The sequence below is a fragment of the Schistocerca nitens genome, chromosome 4, assembly GCF_023898315.1.
Source record: "Schistocerca nitens isolate TAMUIC-IGC-003100 chromosome 4, iqSchNite1.1, whole genome shotgun sequence".
NCBI lineage: Eukaryota > Metazoa > Arthropoda > Insecta > Orthoptera > Acrididae > Schistocerca > Schistocerca nitens.
This window is the reverse complement of record NC_064617.1, coordinates 674,821,701-674,839,079: the sequence shown is the minus strand read 5'-3', so window position 1 is coordinate 674,839,079 and position 17,379 is coordinate 674,821,701. Positions and strand designations below refer to the sequence as shown.

At 39.0% G+C, this 17,379-nt stretch overlaps 1 protein-coding gene across 1 annotated transcript in view; it reads right to left on the bottom strand.

Annotated features, from left to right (window-relative positions):
• Positions 1–17,379, bottom strand: part of LOC126251790 (nucleoprotein TPR-like) — a 419,454-nt gene that overhangs the window by 89,561 nt on the left and 312,514 nt on the right. Inside the window, exon 19 of the mRNA XM_049952417.1 lies at positions 3,977–4,036. Within this exon, the coding sequence (XP_049808374.1) occupies positions 3,977–4,036 (60 nt within the window). The remainder of the gene's footprint in view (positions 1–3,976; positions 4,037–17,379) is intronic.

The following is a 17,379-nucleotide window of genomic DNA, read 5'->3' as shown; positions in this document are numbered from 1 at the left end:
CCTCCAGAACATGCTAGTCAAACCTTATAACTCCCTAAACTATTATCCTTCCCTTAGGTTCCTACCCACACAATCTTTCAGCTGTGAAACTTGTCACACATACCCACCAGCTACCATCTACTCCACCTCCACAACTGGTAAGCCATGCAATATCAAAGGCAGAACAGCTTGGAAAACCACTGATGTTGTTTCAACTAACTTACGTCAATACACAGGTATAACCATCACTAAACTGGCTAGTCAGTGGCTATCTAACAGTCTTGCACTAAGTAATACAAACAGTTTCTTACAATGTGTTTACTGAAATGGCTTAGTCAATTTAGAGGGCAAAGATACATTTTCGAAGTTAAAACATTGGTAACACAGATCGTTCAAACAAAATTTTTCAAGAGTCTTCCCTAACAAACATTGACTAAAAAAAAAAAAAAGTGGGAAAACATAGCAGAGAAAGAGTAACACTGTCGCTGCAGTTAACATTGACAGCTCTCAGAAAATAAAACCTGTTTTGATAATGAAAGATACAGACCTTAGCTGTATGAACGGTATCAGATCATTTTCTGTGTTTTACTGTTCCAGCAAAAAGACATGGATTTAGAGGGCAAAGATACATTTTCGAAGTTAAAACATTGGTAACACAGATCGTTCAAACAAAATTTTTCAAGAGTCTTCCCTAACAAACATTGACTAAAAAAAAAAGTGGGAAAACATGGCAGAGAAAGAGTAACACTGTCGCTGCAGTTAACATTGACAGCTCTCAGAAAATAAAACCTGTTTTGATAATGAAAGATACAGACCTTAGCTGTATGAACGGTATCAGATCATTTTCTGTGTTTTACCGTTCCAGCAAAAAGACATGGATAAGAACAGAAATGTTCAATGAGTAGCTATTGAGCTGTGGCAGAGATATGGGAAGGAGGAGTGGAAGTGAAAGAAACTATGATTTTTCTGGACAATTTTGAAGTTGAAAATAACCTACGGATGGTAGATAATGCGAAACTTCGTTTTTCCCTGTGAATACACTTCAAAATTACCACTTGATCATGGAATAATTCAAAATTTTAAAGTTCTTACTGTAAACTGGTTTTATAATGGTGTGGGCTAGCACTGAAGATGGTCAGAGGACCAACATAAAAGTTTTGGTAGTGGTAAATACAGCTGCAAGGTATCATACTATGTTATCCAATGAAGATTTCAAATTGTTCCAAAAAATGTGATTGATTAAGGAAGAAAATATGACTGAAACAACAGGAGAGTAAAGAAACGGACTCAATTGTTCATGAAACCTGTGCCTTCTATCTGTCTCAGCAGAAAATGTGAGATTTGATGATTTTGTACATTTTGATGACCACGTGAAGAAGAAAAAGAATAAATCACCATTTGAAATTATGCACATGAAAATCAATAGAAAATGTGCTTCATCAAGCACACTGAAAACAAAGCAAGAAATATTTCCGATTTATTTGCTGAATAAAATTGAAGATTTGGTGCACGTTTTCATAAATTTGTGTGTGCGCTTTTCATCTGGAATGTTAAAATCAATCAAAAGTAATGAAGCTTACTGCTTCCTATTAATTTAAGTTCTAGTTCTTACTTTCTGCTTGCCTTTGGAAAGAGAGATGAATGTTATTGAAATTAAAGCACTATTTTTTTAATTTTTTTTTATGGGATACTCTTACTTCAACTTTTTGTCCAATCATTTTGGTCAGTCAAACTGTCGTTAAATCAAATACTCTATTATTCTAACTTTTTCTGGGAGACCTTATGCTTCAAATTATTGAGCATTCTAATTTACCTTCTAATCTATCCTTACTTTTCATTCTATATTTAAAGTCTCTGGACTGAAGCTGGCACAGTGCTTACCAAGGACACCTCTGACCTACTCTCCTGGAGTGTGACATCTGACAGTCTCCACAGTCAGGACTCGTGCTCAGTTTAGCTGGGTGGAGGTTTTAATTTGTTTTTAGTAGCTGGGTCATTCTTTTAGTTTCACAATCAACCAACCTTCTTTATTACTTCCACTGTGTTTAAAAAAAAAAAAAAAAAAAAAAAAAAAAGCGACAGTTTCATTACAATATCTACTGGAGCATGTACGCAGCATTTTCTGTTGCTGTGGATATCATTAAATCACATCTGTTTTTTGTTTTAACAAGAGTAATTCTCACTCACCAGTACCAAGATCTTGTGAAAGGGTGGTGATGACCATGCTGTTTAGTGCTCAACAATTTTAAATCCATCCATCCGAAAGCCAGGAAGTGTATAACTTTTCCTTTTATACGTATCTATTAGAAGCATGGCATACTTCACCCCCTGAAGGCTAGCACTGGCCAGCAATTTTGTCTCATAAATTATTAGTTCCCTCAACTGTCTTTTCCTTTGATAAAAGATATTTCCCAAAGCACAACCTCATTCAATTTATCACTAGTGTGCAACACTGTTTTGCAAAGAAGTTATCTAATACTGTAGAAAGCTACCTACAATATCCACTGATTTCTCAGAACCAATCACAGCACATAATTACATATTGCAACATTGCACACACTATTGGCTGGTGTCAGGGCCAAAGCAACAGTATTTGGTTTCCTCTCTACATCCATCACCACCAACTTGTCCCCAAACACCAACATCCCTGAATCTTATCATCTCTAAACATTTGCACCCTCAATCTCTACCAGTCACTGGCCTCCAATTATCTCTCTCAGACCATTTTGCCCCCCTTCCCTATTATCTACATCTACATTCTGCAGGCCATGTCATAGTGTGTGGCTACGGGTACTTTGTGAACCAGTGTCACTTCCCCGTTTCCCTGTTCCAGTCACAAATGGTTCATAGGAAGAATGATTGCTCATAAGCCTGTGTGTGAGCTCAAATCTCTGTACTGTTACCTCCACGGTCTTCTCGTGTGATGTATGTAAGAGGAACAACAGGAAGCAATATATTCATTGACTCATCTGGGAATGTATGTCCTTGAAACTTTAACAGTAAACCATACCGTGATGCAGAATGCCTCTCTTGTAGCATCTCTGTGATGCTTTCATGTTTACTAAATGAGCCTGTAATGAAATGTGCTTTTTTTCTTTTCATTGGATCTTCTCTGCTTCCTCTAACAATCCCACCTGGTACAGATTCTGGACTGACAAAACAATATTCAAGTAATTGTCAGATGAGGGTTTTGTAAGCTACCTCCTTTGTGGGTGGGCTACACAACTCAAGGATTCTTCTAACGAATCTCAGTCTGGTGTATGTCTTACCTGTGATTAGTTTTATGTGGATGGTCAATTGGCACTCCCTATGCCAAGTGTCAATCCTCCGCAGGTCTTCCTCCATTTCACTACAATTTTCTAGGTTTGTGACTCCTCTGTATACAACAGCATCATCTGCCTCAATTCTCCCCCGTTACCTTTCTGATGTCCAGATTTTATTGTTTTCTTATTTGTCTCCTTAAATTCTGTGGACTATCCTCCTACTATCTAGAATCAGTCATTAGAATATGTTGCAATGGTGGCAGCTCTTTCTACTCGTCTCCTCCCTCTCCCTACCCAAACCTTACAACCCATACGTTCAACCACAGGAGATGATCGCTCATTGGCACACGTGTTTGCTCCATCAAAGAGGAGTAGATTTTTTCATACAAGCATTTGTGCGTATTTCAAGAAATATGATATTCATTCAGAAACTTAGTTACGTTCACACCTAGAAAGAAATATGGCTATTCATTTATTTATTTATTTTTGTTTGAATTTAGCACTACCACAACCAAAATTACAGCTTTCACATTAAAAGCAATTTTTATTGGTGCTGATTTTAGAGGCATAAAATACAGTGTCCACACAATTTTAAATATTGTGTTTTTCTTGATGGTGATAGTGATTCCAATGCAACATGTTGTTAGCTTTAAGCATGGTAGCACATTTGGATGCACCAATAAAACAGTTTATTCAAACTGCATGCAGAAAAAAACATTGCTGAAATTACGTACTTCAGTATCATCAGCAGTTGTCACATCTGGGGCAGCATTTGTTTCGTCACTCAGAAGGGCCTACAAATAACAGAAAATATAAGACCATGCACAGAAAACAATAATTCAAGACACAGGAGAACATGTCAGTAATCAGAAAATTAATTAAATTGTTATCTGTTATATTTGAGGATGTCAATTTTGGCACTACAATGGAACTGATACAAGCAGAACAATTACGGAGAGAACTGTGCAGCAAGCATGTCACAGCTACTATCCCGTAACCTATGAAAGATCAAGTGAGCAACAAATGAAGGTTATTTTATGGTGTTAAGGCTACTGCAATGCTGCTTCAGTTCACTTAACTTGCGGTACTGACTTATGTTCCTATTGGCGTGCTTCTGGCTGGATCATCTTATCAACAACCTTTGCTATATTTGGACGTGGGCTATGGACATATTTCGACAGGAATCCTTCTTTTGCTACAACTGGACTTTTACTACGTTTCTTCACTTCTTTTAGGTCATGTGTTAGGTAGTGTTAGTACTTTGTCCAAACACTCACAGTGTTGTACCTTTACCTCACGAAGTTCTGTTTGCGTACTACTGTCTTCACATTTTTGGTGTTCAATAAATGTTTGCTCCTGACACAGACACTACTTTGTTGATGCACTGAGGCAAGGGACATAGCTTCCTGTTTGTTAGACTCAGGTTCTGATAGCTTTTGCTTATTGCATAATTCAGTTCCCTTAGTGGACACAGTATTGTCAACTTTCCAAGAAATGTGTAAATTTCTACAAAAATTTCCAAACACTAATTTATGAGCACACACTTACATCATCATCAAAGCTATCTAACCACACAGCTCCACTGGGGCAGTCATGCAATCTTCATCATATGTCACACAAATGAGCTACCTGACACAGCAATGGTCAATGACACATCCAATTGCACAACAGCATCATCTCTTACTGTGAAATACACACCACCAAATACAGACTCCATCCGGCTCTGATGGTTTCACGCATAATAATAAGAAAGAGCGGCCATTGTGTCTTAATTCCTGTAACAACTGTCACAGCCTAAGACCTGTAGCTAGTGTTTGCAACAGCTCAGCTGCCTCGTCACAAAGCTAAAACAAATTTATGACAGACATTGATTCCGTGTCATTTAGCTACTATCCTGACTCTAACAGTTGTAAGAGGCGTGCCACAAGGCTCAGTGCTTGGATCTTTTCTCTTCCTGGTATACATGAATGACTTGCCTACTTTCATGCTTCACAAGTCAATAATATATGCTGACGACACAACCCTGATTACCTCAGATAACAAATTGGAGGAAGTGAAGAAACAAACAAAAGCAATGCTTGAAAAGTCTGCCATATGGCTCCTCAGTAACAAGCTGATACTCAACAGTAACAAGACGGAAACTATGTATTTCTTCTTGCACAATCTACAGGAAAAATTAAATGAGTCTGACTCTGTAAGACTTCTAGGAATCCACCTGGACCCGAAATTAACATGGAACACTCACACGGAACTGTTATGGACCAGACTTTCTAGAGTAGTCTTTTTGTTAAGGAAACTAAAAACATTAGTTAGCAGAAAACAACTTTTATCTTCTTATTATGCCTTCTTTGAATCTCACAGTACGGATTAAAATTATGGGGCAACTCAACTGGTGCTCAGACAGTGTTCATGTGGCAGAAGAAAGCAATTAGAGCAATTACAGGTATTAAAAGCCAAGAATCATGTCGAAAGCACTTTAAGGAACTTAACATTACCTTCTCTGTATATAAAAACGTGTCTTCTTTCCATAAAAAAACAAATACATACCTTACCGTCCAGAACAGATGTTCATTCACATGATACCAGATATAAAAACAATCTTAATGTAGACTTTACTAAGCTATCTAAGGTCCAAAGTAGCTTTCAGCAAACAGGATTAAAATTATATAGCAAGTTACCACAATCACTGAAAAATCTACGAGGTGATGCCTTCAAGAAGCAGCTGCACAAATTGTTAGCTGATAAGTGTATCTATGATGTAAAGGAATTAGAATGTAGTAGAGAGTGAGAGTAACTATGATGTCAAGGAATTGGAATGTAGTAGAGAGTAACTATGATGTTATGGAATTATAATGTAGAGAATAACTATATCCTCATGTAATGTAATCTGAATGTACATAGTTTCCCAATTTTAGATTCACTATCAAATGTAATGTCAAAACTATTTCAACAAATGTTGGCTAATGACAAGTAATAAATAAATAAATAAATAAATAAATAACAGTGCTTTTCATAGTGCTTTCCATTAACAAGTTAGGTAGCCTCCCATCAAATGAAATAAGTTTACTGTTAGCAGTCAAAATTAATTTATTTCCATGTCCCATTTTTGAGATTTTAACCTCCATCATTAGATGCATTTATGTGGATTAATATGACATGTATGTGTCATGTTACAACTTTGATGTAACCTTTGGCACTTTCCAATAGAAGACAATAAGACCAAAAGACTATTTCTTTGCTACACAGTTCACAGTTTTGTGGAGATCTTTGATTGAAAGGCTAAACAAAGGTATAAATATAGAAGTAAAAATATCTCCAGTGGTCACATGCTCCTTCCTCTGTTACATTATCAATATACCATTACACTTTGCAAATACCGAAGAGAGCAAATATGCTTTGAATCACATTACAAAGCTTGGGCAGATATTTGATTGCTTAGATGAACAGAAATAAATGTGTAAAAATCTCCAATGATCACAGGTTCTTTTCCATTATGTTTACATAAGTAAATACTTAATATGCATTTAAGTAATCAGGATGGCATGTCAGAAACATTAAGTGTAAAGAACATATAAAATAATTACGTTGCCAACTGTGGCAAAGTTTAAATATAGTGTGTTTCTTCTATGAGTCACCTGGTGCATTTTCTCTGGCGTTTCACTGTATATTTGCAATGTGCAGATGGGTTCAGCAAACACAAATACTGCTCATCACATTTCCTGTGTTGCTTAGTGCGAATGGAAAGCACTGGTTTGTTTCTTACTGCAAACCAACTTCTTATTTTTAAGCAGAGTTTTGCATGACCATTCAATAGAGAGATCTCATAATAGTCTAGTACAATTTTCAGTGATATGTACTAACAGAAACAATAAAACATGAGAAATGATCATTGTCCAATAGTGACTGGGTAACGTTGCTGCACGGCAGTGGCAGGCAATATGGGGCATGACGGTATATTCAGTTGCTGCTGGAGTCCTGGTTATTCCTCATGTTTTATTGTCTCTGTTAATACATATCGCTAACTAGAGTATCATCTTATACTAATATGGGACTGCTCTACAGAATGGGCACATAAAATTCACTTTGAAAATAATTTTGTTTGTGTCAGGAAACAAACAAACATTTTTCATTGACAATGGGCATCGCATGGAACGAGATAAGCAGCATGTGTCTGGGCCCATACCAGCTGCACATTGTAGAACTGAAATTGCAGAAATTTGCTAAAGTGCCAGAGAAAATTCGCTCTACAACTCTTAGCAGATATACACAGTGTATACATACAGTATATACCTACAACAATTTACTAATTATTACTATGTTAAATTGGTAGTGTGTGTGTGTGTGTGTGTGTGTGTGTGTGTGTGTGTGAGAGAGAGAGAGAGAGAGAGAGAGAGAGAGGACGAGGACGAGGACGAGGAGTAGAGCACAGTTTTTATCATGACACAGCTGTAGGTTGTTACGATTATATCTATGAAATGAAATGTGTGACGAGGGCCTCCCGTCGGGTAGACCGTTCGCCTGGTGCAAGTCTTTCGATTTGACGCCACTTCGGCGACTTGCGCGTCAATGGGGATGAAATGATGATGATTAGGACAACACAACACCCAGTCCCTGAGCAGAGAAAATCTCCGACCCAGCCGGGAATCAAACCCGGGCCCTTTGGATTGACAGTCTGTCACGCTGACCACTCAGCTACCGGGGGCGGACATTATATATTACATGCTATATATAGGCAATGGCAGAGAGAGATCACAGTTTTTATGACGGAACTGTGGATAGTTTATATCTATTACATTTTATCTCTAAGTAATGGCTCAAGTAACACATCGTGGCAACACGTGCATTTGAACGTGTAATCAGAAGTGTGGACTATCCTTGTGCCTATGATAGACTACCTAGCAGCATCTTTGGTTGTTTAACAACTTTATTTTTAGTTCCTTTCTGATTTTCTCCTGAGTTTTTGATCCTTGATTTCTGTGTCTGTTACAGTAATAAGGTATATAGTACTAATACAGTTTTTATTCAACTATGGCTTTAGTACCCACGAGTGGCTATCCCAAACATGGCAGACGATAAGCAAATCAGGAGTGGAAACAATTCGCCTACTAACATGGACACTACACTTACAAGACACTTATCAAGGGTTTCAGAAGACCTTGAGACTATTCTGTAATCAGTGTTAAACTTACTGGCAAATGCTGAGCACTTCTCGTTTTATGCAGCTCAGGGACAGTTTGTCACCAAGGTGCGTTACACCTTCTGCACTACATAGTAAATTCATAAGAGAACCTGATCTTTGGTTCCAGCTCCTTGACCCTTCCTTTGAGACCTATGGCATCTCAAATGACAACATGCAATTCGTCCTCACTACTGGAGCATTGCACGAACAAACTTTGTTGTTGTCGTTATCGAAAGTTGTGCACAACACACCTCCTGGGGGTGAAATACAAACATCAAGAACAATGTGCTTCACCAAGTGTGCAAACCTAGGGGCATCCTCATTTAACAATGCCTGCAAAGTAAAAATACTGATGACAAATCTTCTTCGGTTTGACAATGCCCCTTCAGTTTCCTAGTGTCGCCTGTGATCACTGGTTTCCATGACCAATGTTTCTGACGCCATGATCAAACACATTTGGACAAGTCAGTTACTTTTTGCAGCAAAAAGCCCCGATATTTCCAGTAGTTCTTCACCTTTTGACTTGCAATTACTGATTGCAGATCAACTTTATCACGTCCTTTCACTCAATGTCGGAAGTGGGACCCCATACAAAATGGACAACACAGCATCATGGGTATGGTTACGGGTGCCACTGCTAAAGAGCAGCAGCTTCCACTTACAGAACAAGTGAATACGCCATGAAGCACCTTTGATGATTTCCAGTGGTTCCAAGGAGTTTTAAGCAATCCCAGCGACACTCAATATCCCGGATGGCGTAACATATGCCAGCACGCAAAATCGTGGTGGTACTGTAGTGCACATAGCCATGTGATTACCCAAATGGGGACAGCAATCAAAATAAGGTACAACCAATCACTCCACTGAACAGTGCCTACTCTCTACTTCAGGCAATATGTACCACTCATACTCAACCATGTGACAACAACTTACTCTCTCGTTTTGGCAATGTATCTGTCTCAAACACAGCTGATGGGGTTCTATTCTTCACATCGGCTGCGCATCAAGACAGGATACGAGTTGGTTGATTTAATTGACACATGCTCAGATGTCAGTGTCCTCCCTGCAACATCAAAAAACTGCTCATCCTTAAAACTAGGGCTCACAGCAGCAAACAATTCAAGAATTTCTATGTTTGGTCATCAAGATGTTGTTGACAATTTAGTATTCTCATGGAGTTTTCAATGGTCTTTCAAGATCTCTGGTGTCGTTGAGCCCATACATGGTGCCATTTTCTTCACTGCCACAACATAACTTGTGTCCATACAGGAGGCCACATTTGACATGAACAATGAAACTGTCCATGGCCAAATGATAACTCTATGATAAGCTTCTATGTTGGCAACAAACACACCCTCACCCGAGAGAAATTCAGCATGTTCAGTGGTAGGCACAAAAACACCACTGTTAAACAATCTCCTTACCCTCCTATCCAGTATTAGTGGTCCAATTTCAGAAGTTACAATGGTGGAAGAACACAAGATAAACATTCTCATGGACAATGAGGCCCTTAGTGGCTGCATTTCAGACAGTGCTGCCACACTTGTTACTGCTCAAAGACACTTACGTCAACTCACGGTAAGGCCGTGGATGCAACAGAACACCAGTCTTCACCACAGGTTCAAGAACAACATGATCATGTCTATGCACCCTAATTTTGCACACAAAACCAGATCGCTATCCTGTTCCACACTTACAGGATTTTACGGCTGCTCTGGTGGGCCTCCAAATGTTTAGTGTTATTGACTTCCAAAAGGCTTATCAAAAACCAATAGTAGCAGAGTGCCTTTTGGCTTATCGGAATATGTACAGATGCCATTCGGCCTTAAGAATAACCATGGCAACGTTTCATCGCCAAGGTCCTCCATGGCCCGAATTTCTGCTTTGAGCACCTCGACGAACTGTTGATTTTTTTCAAGTGCTTTTGAATGTTTAAAAGACTATCCAATTATAGATTGAAGACAGTGACAAATAGGCAGTGGACTTTACTGGGATGTCAAGTGATTCCCCAAGGTATTAAGCCCTTAAATCTAAGATGGACTTCCTTTAACTGATTCTCCTTCCCAATACATATTAGCAATTGCACCGTTTCTTATGCATGGCTAATTACTAAGGTGCCACCTGCCACGTGGAGCAGCAGTCAAGGCACTGCTCACTTCACTGGGACATAAAATCCTCCTTGTGAGAGTCAGTACTTCTTGTTAGCTCTCTGGATTCAGCACCACTCATTGTGGTCTTCAACAATAGCCAGACTGCTAAAAGGGTGGTGCTGCAATGGAAGGTAAAAAGGTCATGGCAGCCCCTTGATTTTTCCCCCATAAGTTGCCTGATGCATAGACTAAATGTTGTGCCTACAAACGTGGTCTATCAGTCGTCTACGATATAATTATATATTTCCGAGCACAAGTTGAGGCACTTCACTTCCTTTAAACTACATACCTGTTTCTTTTATGTTTAACAACCCTCACAATTCCTTCTCTTCAGCAGTTCTGCCATTAGAATGTCATCGTGCAATTCACTACCAACTTCTGTCACCTGCGAGGAGATGACACAGTGGTTGTCAACTATTTCTCAAGAATCAATGAGATATCTGCAAAAGTGGATCTAATCCAGCTAGTTGCACTACAGGAAAAAGACAAGGACCTACACGAGTTCCTTACAAATCAAACAATGGGAAAGCAGCTGAAACAGTTACCTATGGACAACTTCCTCATTTGGTGTGATGTTTCTCAGGACTGATCCAGACCTTTCATACCTTATAGTTATAGGAAACTGGTTCTTGACACAATTCACAACCTCACACATCTGTTCAGATGGTAAAGGACAGATATTTTTGCCTGGGTGTACAACATGATTGTTGTTTGGGGTTTACAGCCTGCTTATCTAGCCAGTCAGATGCCAGATCCATATGCCTCTTGGTTTCTTTCGAGAACCAACATGCCGTTTTCCTCATGCTCACATAGACCTCTTAAGGCCACTACCCATGCTGCAAAGACTGAGATATACTCCCACAGCTACTGACAGGTCTACGCACTAGGTCGAAGGCCCGCCTATTATGGAAATTTCTGCAGGGACAGTTGCCCAAGCCTTTCTAACTACATGGATTTCAAGTTTTGGGTGCCCGACAGATGTGACGACGGATCGAGGTCAACAATTTGTGTCTTCTTTATTCAATGAAGTGGTTACCTTATTGGGTTCACTCATCATTGTTCCACCATCTATCATCCGCCAAGCAATGGCATGGTGGCACGCTGGTGCAGGACACTAAAGTTAGTGTTAATATGTCAGAAGTCTTTCTTGTTAACCATCTCACCATTGGTGTTACTTGGGCTGCAGACTGCATTCCATACTGACTTCAATGCTTCAGCAACAGAAATGGGGTAAGGCGAAATCCTAACACTTCCACCAGATTTTTAAGACTTCCATCAGATTTTTTCTCCAAGCAGCAAGAAAGATACCTTGAAAATCCTTCCTCATTGGTACTACAAATGAGGAACTGAATTTCAAATTTCCAAACTACAAAGGCATCTAGCCATGCAAACCCATCCGTTTTCATTTGTAAAGACATCACTCACTGTACCCATACTCCACGAGGATGTCATTAAAGCACCCTTGCTCTTACACTCGCCCCTAGTCTTACAAAGAGATGCTCACACAATGATGCTACTAATCAAAGCCAACCAAACTGGGTTTCCATTGAACAGGTTAAACCAGTATATCTAAGCCTGTCAGTTGTCATTACACAAGGGCTGTCTCTCCTATGGCTTACACCTGCTTCTAGATCCCCCCCCCCCCCCCTGCTGACCAAGTCTCTACTCCAAAGGCCCCACTTGGAGCCCAACTACCATCATCAATGGAGTCAGCCACTGCACGTACTCACCTGTCACCAGGCCCTTCCCATTTCAACGAGCGCTCTCTCTCACTCATCGATACCGGTGCTGGTTCACAAGAGAATGTGCATAACAACACAGCACAAGTTTGCTTTTATCCAGATAGCCTTGCTCTACAGGAGGAAGGGGGGCTTATGAAGACACAAATATTCAAATATGTAATCTAAAGTGTGGACTATCCTTGTTCCTAAGTGATGGACTACTTAACAGCATCGTTGGTTATGTTTAACAAGTATGTTTTAGAAACTACCAGGGAAACATGCAAGTAACTAATGAACTAATTAATTAATTAATTAATTAATTAATTCTTGGTAAATATGGAGGGGAGGATAAAGGTAATGTGTGTTCTGGTGGGTGGAAATGCATGTACGCATGCACAGCCATGTGCACGTAAATTTAATAATGTGGGCTGCTGTTAAAAACAGCAAAGGTACTGTTGTAAATGTTGTCATTTAGGACAGACTTAGTTTTTTATGGTATTTTTTGTATCTTAGTGCCGACGTGTGGTGTTCGAATCTGATCTAACTGTCTGACCTATGCTTAAGTGTTCATTGCTGTTCCTTGCTTCTTGAACGGCGAGTAAGAAATTTATGTTATTTAAAAGTATTTAATCTCATTTTGGATTTTGGGTTCTGACAGCTGATCCTTAGGTTTTTATACTATGTTATTAACTCGGAAGAAATCTATAACATTTTGTACAAATATGTTGCTCTGTTCACAGTTACAGTCCTTCTGCCACTGTCAGCATTTACTATGAAAGCATCTGTGATTTCAATGCTATTACATATGTTAATATTCTCTTGAAGCTGTGGCTTAACATTATAGAGACAATAAGTTAGTTGAGCTGGTCCTTAGGTTTTTATACCATGTTATTAACTTGGAAGAAATCTATAACATTTTGTACAAATATGTTGCTCTGTTCACTGTTACAGTCCTTTCGCCACTGTCAGCATTTACTATGAAAGCATCTGCGTTTTCAATGCTATTACATGTGTTAATATTCTTTTGAAGCTGTGGCCTAACATTATAGAAACAATAAGTTAGTTGAGCTTTGAAGTTTGGTGGGACTTTCTTTCAATGTTGTCACACTTTTGACATTCAAAATAAATGTTTTATTTTAAAAATGGCCAATGGTATTTGGCTACATTATTTTATCTACACTATAGCAGTGTGTGTGTGTGGTAAAGTCTGCAGCCATAAAGTGTGATGGATGTAATCGATTTTGATGATGACTCAATGTTATAGAAATACAAAAGACAAGATGATGGCAGATTAAATACAACAAATTGAAAAACTGGCTCACAAAGTAAACTGGGACACCTGGCAAATTATAATGAAGACTATTTTTAAATGTGATGAAATTTTGCTGAATGGTTGATGGTTAATGGAAGGACACGGAAATGCCTAATTTTGTTGCTTGAGCCAACCCTTTGCTTCACGACAGTGAATGCAAAAACCACCAATGACATTTGGGACAAACTACATAAGATTTATTATGTTCACTCAGCCAAAAACGTTGATTTGCTTAGAAACAAATGTCATAATATTGCATGGGAAGCATTTAGTGGTGTACAGGGTCCTCTAGCCAAATTTGATGAAATACAAAGTCAAGTTTCTTTGTTAGATAAGTAGATTGGTAATGATCATGTAAACTCTAATGAGTGGCACTAGATATTAAATGCATTCCTGTATTGAGCAATACTCTGGTAAGCAATGGGTCTTCATCTCTCAAATAAAGTGGGCATAGGTAATCACATTTCTGCATAAACGGCAAAGAGGGATGACACAAACCCAGAACCTAGCTTAACACTATGTCTACTGGCATGTAATGGTATAACATAGAAAACTCTGTTAGTTCATGCCCTCAGTGCCTTAAAATTAATTCAGTTCAACACACTTTCTTCGCCTCCTGGCTGATATCCACACATCCATGAGAGTGAATTCATAGTGATTTTCAGATTTGGTCTTAAAGTCAATGTGGTTGGTAGAAGCCAATCCTCTTTCTGAAGCCAAATTTGCACTCAGACATGACAGAAGAAGCAATGATGATTGTATGTTACCAAAATCTCCATAGTGCTGTCATAAGCAATCATTTTGATAATGGCACACTGTTTATCTCACCAGAATATGTATGACTCTTAGGTGACCAAGGCACCAGCTGAGACAGCACTTGATGCTCTTCTTGAGTACGTATAGGACCATTCTCATGAACAGTAAATGTCTTGTGCAATAGCTAAATGGTAGGCAATCCTGGGCCCTGTTCTCACTCCTTCATACAGCTTCCTCACAAACAGCAATTGCTCCCACACAAATACAATTACATGTACACGGCCTTTCATTAGACATCCCAGATGATGCCCATCAAGGTGGGGGCCACATATGCTGACTTCGTGTACAGTGGACACCATGATGGCACTCCTCAGCATAGTGGTAGCACCACCAACCAATTTTATTACTTCCACCAACAATACCTTTGCCATTGTGTGCAGGATGCAAACCTCTAGCATACAAATTCACTTTTGATATGGCTTACCTTTTCTCAGTCCCAGTCACTGCATCTGTGAGTACCTAAAACCTTCATAAGATGGGAACATCTAAGTGGACTATGCCAGCACTCCTGCTGTTGCACTTGAAACTCAGTCATGCTGGTGGAAGATTTTGCAGACAGCAACACATCGCTGCAGCCACTGAGCTTCTAAAGCTGGACAGTGTTGACTCCAGTTCCAACCCCAATCAGGCATCCTGGACAGTGCCACGAAACAATGCTCTTTAACTGGAGTGATCAACATCCTGAAGCCTCTCAGGTGATCCAAACAAATGGCAATTGTGTTAAGTCACTTTCCCTTCAACTCCATGGATGAAGCACAAACTGAGGCACTTCTGACAACACACACTTTTTCAGGAATGAAGGGGCTACAAAGACTTCTATCCTGACAGCTGATGGACAGAGCACAACTATGAAACATAAATGCCACAGTTGTAAATCTTACAGAACATTACACAGCTTATTTCCTACTCATGCTTGTAACATTAAGCCCACTGTAACCCAGTCTGGTAACTTTGCTTTTGTTATAGTTCCACTAAATCCTCCAAAACAATCTCCTACCTGATTGACTACTGATTCCTCTTTTTGGTCATGTATCATACAGTATCCCTACTACATTCTACTATACTCAGTGTTATAACTCCATATCTGCAAGTCATCCTTGTGTACTACTGTGTTTACAGTTTTTGTGTCTATTTTTTGCAGACGAAACACAAGTGCTCAATACAGAGGCACATATGCCAAAGGATCTTTCAGCCAGGTTCTTGCATTATGCACGAGTTGTGAATAATGGATTACCAGATACGTTAATTATGAGATTTTTGCACTGAATTTATACATACAACAATTCTCTCTTCATCTATGTCCACATCTACATGACAACAGCAAATGCGGAAGAATGTACATATCATGTCATGTCATGTTTATATTCGTATTATTCTTATGCCTAATAGTGATACAGTCAGAAATGAAGCACGGCAATTTACTAGATTTTTAAATCTAAGATGACTCTAATCTCTGTGCAGAATGTAATATACTAAAGAGGCGTCTGCAAAGATTTTCAAATGGAGAAAATTTTTCGCTAAACTCTCGTTCACAACATCTTCCATCATACGCAGTCTATTATTTGGTTCTTGTTGATCATTATCAAAGAACGCAGCAGTGTAAGTAACAACAAATAGCAGTCTCTTGCCGTTGTTTCGCTAATGAGACGATTCCTCTCTTTTTTTTTTTTAAATTGTAATCGATGGTAGCATGCACAAAAGCAAGCCATGCCGCGAGCGGTGACAAGCCGTAAACACTCATTATCAAAATGTGACAAACAATGCATGACACAGTACAGTAATGCATTTTCAGCTTAGAGTGACGTAAACACGTGTAACAAAGAGAACGGCACTTATCAGATCAAAGAAAAAGTAAGCAATCAGTTCAAACCAGACGAAGCACGTGAAAAAGGAAGGGTACCCATATAAATACGGATGGAGCACCTGACGAATACCAATGGCAACCTGGTAAAGCTTAAGTGCTAAGTTTACGACTCGAACCAAACTCCTATAGCTGTATCGTCATTCATTGGACCTAAATTGTGTCTCATATTACAATGGACCAACTTTGTTTCGATTTGGAGGTGGGGCCTAAAACTTTTCTCTCCCCTTGAATTTCGAGGCTCAAATTTCAGGTGCGGCTTACATTCGGGAAATTTTTTTTTTCCTTGATTTCGAGTCTCATTTTGCAGGTGTGGCTTAGATTCGAGTGCGGCTTAGATTCGAGTAAATACGGTACTGTTTTCAGACACTATGAATTACCACAAAGAAAAATATTTATTGTCAAATAGTCAGCATGGATACAGAAAATATTGTTCTCATTAGACACAACCAGCTCTTTATTCTCAAGAAGTAATGACTTCTATCGACACAGTACGTCAAATTGATTTCACATTTTTAGATTTCCAGAAGGCTTTTGACAGTGTTCCTCACAAGCTCCTTCTAATCAAATTGTGTGCCTATGGAGTATCGTCTCAGTTGTGCGACTGGATCTGTGAGTTCTGCCAGAAATGTCACCATTCGTAGTAATTTATGGAAAATCATCAAGTAAGACAGAAGTAATATCTGGCATTACCCACAGAAGTGTTACAGGTCCTCTGCTGTTCCTGATGTACATGAATGATATAGGAGGCAATATGAGCAGCTATCATAAGATATTTTGCAGATGATGCTGTCATTTACAGTCTTGTAAAGCCCTCAGATGATAAAAACTGATAAAAATAATTGCAAAATGATTTAGACAAGATACTTGTATGGGGAAAAAAATGGCAATTGACCCTAAATATTGAAACGTGAAGTCATCGCCGTGAGTATAAAAAGAAATCTGATAAATTCTGGTTACATGATAAATCACACAAATAAATAACAGCTGTAAATTCAACTGTGTGCTTGGGATTACAGTTACAAATAACTTTAATGGAAAGATCATACAGATAATGTTGTGGGTAGAGACTGCTTACACCATATTTGTCAGCCCCCT